Source organism: Phalaenopsis equestris, unplaced genomic scaffold, assembly GCF_001263595.1.
Source record: "Phalaenopsis equestris unplaced genomic scaffold, ASM126359v1 Scaffold001230, whole genome shotgun sequence".
Lineage (NCBI taxonomy): Eukaryota > Viridiplantae > Streptophyta > Magnoliopsida > Asparagales > Orchidaceae > Phalaenopsis > Phalaenopsis equestris.
The window spans coordinates 207,045-213,760 of NW_018165669.1; the positions used below are offsets into that span (position 1 = coordinate 207,045).

Below are 6,716 nucleotides of genomic sequence, written 5' to 3' on the forward strand. Positions count from 1 at the left end.
CCATTGCTATGTAGCTTCTGCTGGTTTTCTTCTTGGTTATCCATCACCATGATTTCAATTATGTTGTAAGCATTTTCTATCCGCTTCTTCAAACAATGGAGTATACTAAATCTTATTTATTCTAAAGCTTGGATCCTTTTCTCATAGTTTCCACCACCATGCTTTTTCTAGCCTTCTGCATATAATCTGCAATAATTATTATCTTTCCTCAAAATTATCACGTTGACTTTCTGAATTATCTTAATAATCTTATTCAGGTATGTGGCGCCTGAGTATGCAATGACAGGGCATCTTCTAGTCAAGAGTGATGTCTACAGTTATGGTGTTGTTCTGCTGGAACTTATAACAGGCCGCAAACCTGTGTACATGACTAACGCCGATGAACCAGAGAATCTAGTGACCTGTGCTCGCCCTTTGCTGACAACCAAGGAAGGTTTAGAAAAGCTTATAGATCCATCCTTACAGGGAATCTGTGAGTTTGATGACTTTGCTCGAGTTGCAGCTGTAGCCTCCATGTGCATTCACACAGAAGCATCTCAGAGGCCTTTCATGGGAGAAGTAGTGCAGGCATTGAAACTAATATACAATGATATGGATGAAACAAATGAAGACTCTTATAGCCAGAGAGGATCATCCTCCTGTCAGGACTGTGACTTCAAAGGTGATTTTGGGCTTGAGTACAGCTGGTGGAGTGGAGGCTCTCCTTGCATAAACTATGGAAATTCATATTCTCTGGTAAACATGGAGTATAGTTCAGACCGTATTCAAGAGATGCGCAGGCCTCACTCCACTTCCTCCTTGGCTGACAAGTTTGAATCCTTATCTAGTTATAACAGATCTGGACCTTTGAGAACGAAGAGGAAGAAGTTTGGACTTCATAGACTGAGAAACACAAGGAGTGAGCATGGGATTACTAAGAAACACTTGCATTTGAATGGGTAAATAGCTTTCCGGTGTTTAACAGAGGGACGTGCAGCTTTCATATTTTTCAGATGTATAGCTGTGCCTTGGGGCCAAGTTAGTTTGGCATGACTATTTGTTTCTTGCGCCCTAATCTGATTGGCAGATGGAGCTGACGCAGGCATGTAATTTTGGAGATCATGATTCATTTCTTGTGCATCAGATCAATCATTTGTGTGATGTTGTAGACCTTTTCATCCTGTTCAATCCTAATATAGAGGTATAATTGTTCTACTTGCCCTTTCTTGTTATCTTTGTTCCTTTTTATATTTCTTTAGAATTGTGTGCCGCAATAGTTTGTGTAATTTAACTGATGACATTATTTTTTCTTGCATGTAAATTTTGAAGGCATTAATGATGAATAAAAATCTATGAAGGAATTTCTGTCCAGATCAGTTTGATCCAGGAAACAAATCTAACACATTTTCATTCCATCACCTTTTATTACCTAAATTTATAACATATGGTCTGATATACATGTGTTCAACAAAGTTGATTCCCTGTTAAGGCATGGAAATGGGTGATATTTGCACTATTCATCAATTTTACAAATACGCTTCTACAGTTATATATGAATTTGCGTTTTTCATGCTTCTCCTCCCTCTAGTTCCCATGGAGCTGGTTAGAATCCTAAGACTCTGCCTCAGTATGTCAATCTCCCTCTCTCTTCTTGCTCCTTCCTTTTTCATGGCCGCAAACTTTGTTCCGAAAGCTTCTAAAGCCTCATTTTTAGCCTTCAACTCTCTCAGTAGTCCCTGCGCTGTAAGTCCTTTAGCTCGGCAGCAGTACCTATCTCCTGAAGAAAAGCATATTAGGCAAGAACTAATTAATATACCTTGAGAGGATTATAATAGAGAGAAAGTGAGGACATCCCACACAAAAAAAATTGTCTAGTAAAATGACCTTCTCTTGTCCTCCGAATGAGATCATCAAGCTCAATCTTTATAGCAAGGTAGAGCTGCTTCCACTTCACCGTTGCCTCCTCCCTCCTCTGCTCTTCCTGCATATATTCAAAATAATCCTTATGGAGATGCCAGCCATGGCATCCACAACCACCAATGGCTTCCGCCTTCGACCTCGTCACCTTGTCCGTCTCTTCCTTCACCTTTCTTCCAACTCGGCCACCACCTCCCTCTGCTTCCTCATTTCAGATGAGAACCCCGCTTCCCTGTGCTGGTTCTCGGATTCCAGAAGAGAGATTCTGGCCCTTAGCTCGCTGAGATCTATCAAGTGCTTGGTGTAGCATCTGCTGGTTACAATGCCCATCTGGATCAGTTTTGCTGCTAGTCAGCTCTGCCGGTTGCAGTTGAGAAATAAGGACGTGGACGGAAGAGTATGGAGGTGGGGTGATATAAATTAGAGCGTGATAGGGAGCGCTCCTATTCTAGCAGATGCTAATCGCCATGCACGTCATAAATTCGTGACTTCTAAGCAAGGGTGCCATTTGAAAGCATGAGAGAGACACTGAGAGGCTTTGAAATTGGGAAAAATTTTCTAGCTGGACTATGGACATAACTCTATCTGCAGACTCCAATAATATGTCGTCATGTGTGCTACATCGTGAAGATTATTTCGGGATTATTGAAGTGGAACCATGAAAGTTATTTTGAGGTTATTGAAGAGAAACCCATATATTTTGCTTTACTAACCCTGAAATAACACAGAAATAATTCCAAAATAACCTCTACGGTTTTACTTCAATAATCCCAAAATAACACCGCAGGAGGTTTTGAAGTGAAATATATAAGTTTCTCTTTAATAACTCCGAAATAACTCAGAAATAACCTCGAAATATAATTTGCGGTGTTATTTCAGGGTTATTGAAGTGAAACCGCAGATGTTATTTTGGGGTTATTCCGAGATTGTTTCGGGATTTTTGCGGAGTCCGCGGTTCCACTAATATTTTTTAGGTGGCCCGTTATAGCACAAATAATGGTATATTACTGAGAGTATGCATGTAGAGCTACGTTCGTAGTCTGAACAGAAAATTTTTCCTTGAAATTGGCTTGAAAGCATTGTTTATAAATTAGATTGATTTTTAGATGAAAAGAAGTTTTCGGGCCAAGATATTGTCAAAAAATTATGATTAGAGAAGATATGTAGACATTTAATTTATTAGATTTATTTTTAGATGGTATAATTAAATACAAAATTAATTTAAATATATATTACATTCATCATAAAATAAATTTAATGATTTTGACATACTCTTAATTAAAATTTTGAAGAGAGTATTCGTAGCTAAAGTTTTTCATAGGGACGACTCTTTGGGTCAGTTTATAGTTCAGAGTGAGCTTGGATGGAAGTAAACATGCCATATTTGATAAGAATTGAGGTCAGAACGAATTAATCAGATTTGATTACGCTTGATAAAAGTTTAAATTATTTCAAGCTAATTTCGATTAGTGATTAAATAGTGTCAAGATCTGGTTGTTAATAAAACATTAAGGAGTGGTTTTAATTAATCACGATGCAGAGTTTCTGGCTGAAAAAAAAAAAGAGTTATTTGGAAGAATTAGGGCAGGCTGAAGCTGTTAAGAGTAGTCAATCTTGAACAAAAAACGTCAAAGGGCTCCATTTTTCAATCTTGATGCAACCAAACCAACAATTTCAAGTGTCTAAAAGGCCGTTTGGGGCAACTTATTTGGTTCGGTGGCGTTTTGAAAACAGACATGGCCTGTTTGGGTAAACTGTGTTTTTGTAGCTTATGTGTTTTCACGCTGCACCTATCTAGATGCGGTGACAGCTTTTTGGCAGCAGTTTGGCTTTTCCAAAAATAAAAAATTATAATAACCACATTATAATAACCACAACACCTAGCTTATCAACATATTATTTTTAATCAGCTTATCAGCAAATTATTCAATAAGCTGCAGCTGTCCCAAACATTCTCTAAGTCATTCACTCAAAACATAATAATAAATAGAGAGATTTACATAGAAGCACAAAACTCTTTTGTATTTAATTATTTCACATTAAAACTTTTATATTTACATGAATAGCACTATGGTGCTTTAAATTTATGCATGAAAATGTGTATTTTTAGTTTTAAAATTAGTAATAGTGATATTTTTTATGTGATTTTAAAGATTTGATTGCTGTGTGTAAATATGAAAGTATGTGAGATATGTAAATACATATGATATGTGTGCTATGGATGTAAATGTCCCCTGAAATATTTTTAGATCACCAAGAAGTCAAATGTCATAACATTGTGTGTTTATGATTAATAGCTCTTTTTGATAAATTAAATCCGATGAGTTCAAGATCAGGCAATTTTTAGTTGTTAAAAGTAATCAAATATACTTAAAATATGAAGAAAATTAAAAAGTGCTTAATTGAATAGTTTGACAAAGTGCCCAAAATTTAAGTAGCAATGACTACACAACATTCCTAAATTTGCCTATTTGAGTAGTATGATTAGTTCAAGATTCAAGTAAAAATGATCATAAAACCCTTCCTAAATCTTATAAAAATAATATTTCTATTACTTCAAATTAGAGTTTTTAACTAAGAGAAATTTATGATTTTTACATAATTACAAAGGATTATTCATCATTGCTCATGGTTAATTGTTGACCAACATTGATATGCCTGCTATTACTCATGACTTGATGTTCCCTTCACCCATCACTCAATATTTGCCAAAGATTAATGTCCCTTAACCCTTGACATGTGACACATATCTCCCTACTTTCCTGGTTTACGGTCCAATCTAAAAGTTGATCAAGTTTAATGCAAACTATCATTGTAATGTTTGTCTTCTTGATTGCCCTATCTCTTTTTTTATATATATAGAAAAAAACACATGATACAATCTACATATTATCAAACGATTTTTCATATTTCCCATTACTCATGACCCTTGTAATGATCGATGATCATTGTCAAAATATACATCTTATTTGACTTTTAACCTCTCATCAACAAATTGATTAAGCCAATCACTGTTTATCTCTAGTCCTTTAATGACTTCTACTAACATTCATCCATCTTATTATGTTTGGTTATTGGTAGGAGATGATGTGTTTTTCTGCTATATAAATGTTGTCAGAGATTGTTATGTTTTTCATCATAAGAATTGAAAGAATTTGATGACTACCAATAAGTTTGATTTACATTATTTTCTACTTTAATATTTTCATTTTGTTAAAGAGATCATCATGCTATGATTATCTAGGCGTGCATTGTACTTTTATTTTATCACTTGTTAATTTCATGTGATTTGATCTTTGTAGGTTAATGCATGAAGCTATAATTAGTTTTTAATGGGTTTTGAGTCACTTGTACATTATTTTCTACTTTAATATTTTCATTTTGTTATAGAGATCATCATGCTATGATTATCTAAGCGTGCATTGTACTTTTATTTTATCACTTGTTAATGTGATTTGATCTTTGTAGGTTAATGCAGGAAGCTATAATTAGCTTTTAATGTGTTTCGAGTGACTTGCATAAGATAAAACAACACACAATCAAGATTATCCTCAGCTTAATCATAAACTAATCTCATTTGTAGATATAAATTGATATGTTACATGACTCACTTTGGATTTGAATTATATTTACCATGACTTTCCAAATATTATCTCTTTTCTGCTGAGCTGGCTAACCATTATAAGCTCAATTGGACTTATTTATATTTTGTTTGACTTTTTTATTTTGTCTAAACTTTACCTAGCCATTTGGTCTAAAAATTAATTTTATATTGAATACTATACTTGCACTTGATAAAATATTACTAGAGTGTTATTATGCTTTAAAGTTTAAAATTAGTTTAAAAATTACCCTTTGGTTGTAAATAGCATCATTTAGTATTCATGAAATAGTTGCTCTTTAATTCTATATATTCTAGCATATACACTCTTCTTTCTTCCTTCCTTTCCTAGAAAAATTTGAAGGAGAAAAGTTTACATTTTCATCTAATGTGTGCTACATATTTGTAAGATTAAATCTTTTAGTCGGGAAGCCTCTACAAAATCAATCGAGCAAACTTTCTTGAAGTTTTTTATGTTTGTTTTATTCTTTTCAAATCTTGATTTGCTGCTCTTATATTTTTTTTCTTTCATATTTCCTTAAAATTTCTATTTTTTGATATAATTTTTATTTAGTATCATAGATTAAGTTTCAATTTTATTAACATTCTTCATCCTTAAAGTTAGTATACAAATTAGTTTATTTAATTATAAATCTTTTTTCTAAACCTTTTAAATATTTAAAAAAAATATCTTTATACTCTTCCAAGTTAAAATTGTAATAATATCAATTACATTAACTAAAATATAGTTTTACTTTAAAATGAGTAAAATCTACAATTATTACTGCAAGTCGTGAGGTGATGGATAGTACTTTCTAAATTCACTTGACTTTTTACTGGTTAGTATACAAATTAGTTTATTTAATTATAAATCTATTTTGTAAACCTTTTAAATATTAAAAAATATCTTTATACTCTTTCAACTTAAAATTGTAATAATATCAATTACATTAACTAAAATATAGTTTTAGTTTAAAATGAGTAAAATCTACATTCTAACTGCAAGTCGTGAGGTGATTGATAGTACTTTCTAAATTCACTTGAATTTTTACTAGGCCTTTATGTTGAAAAAGTATTCAAGTTGGTATAATCTATATATTTTTGTATATTTTTATTTATTTGTCAAAGCCATCTGGCTCAATGAAAAACTATTTTATGTAGATTGTGTTGTACTCACTTGTATAAGATAATACTTAAGTTTTAAGCAACTACAATTTGA

General features: G+C 32.9%; 2 protein-coding genes across 3 annotated transcripts in view; one reads left to right on the forward strand and one right to left on the reverse strand.

The window, feature by feature from the left end:
- Positions 1-1,304, forward strand: part of LOC110033595 (receptor-like serine/threonine-protein kinase ALE2) — a 46,864-nt gene extending 45,560 nt beyond the window's left edge. For both annotated transcript variants that reach the window (XM_020737631.1, XM_020737632.1), the window contains exon 9: positions 258-1,304. In XM_020737631.1, the coding sequence (XP_020593290.1) occupies positions 258-942 (685 nt within the window). In that variant the 3' untranslated portion in view covers positions 943-1,304. The remainder of the gene's footprint in view (positions 1-257) is intronic.
- A 182-nt stretch (positions 1,305-1,486) lies between these two features.
- LOC110033589 lies at positions 1,487-2,265 on the reverse strand. The gene is made up of 2 exons (XM_020737624.1): positions 1,864-2,265; positions 1,487-1,756 (listed from the first exon to the last, which is right to left on the reverse strand). Exons 1-2 carry the CDS (start codon positions 1,964-1,966, stop codon positions 1,506-1,508), a joined length of 354 nt encoding a protein of 117 aa, XP_020593283.1. The 5' UTR covers positions 1,967-2,265; the 3' UTR covers positions 1,487-1,505.
- Positions 2,266-6,716: the final 4,451 nt, after the last annotated feature.

Bases quoted from the DNA above. Each gene is read 5' to 3' on its own strand.
- LOC110033589 (XM_020737624.1), bottom strand. From the start codon at position 1,966: ATGCAGGAAGAGCAGAGGAGGGAGGAGGCAACGGTGAAGTGGAAGCAG. The intron at 1,757-1,863 runs GTCATTTTACTA...GCTTTTCTTCAG, and splicing joins CATTCGGAGGACAAGAGAAG to GAGATAGGTACTGCTGCCGA.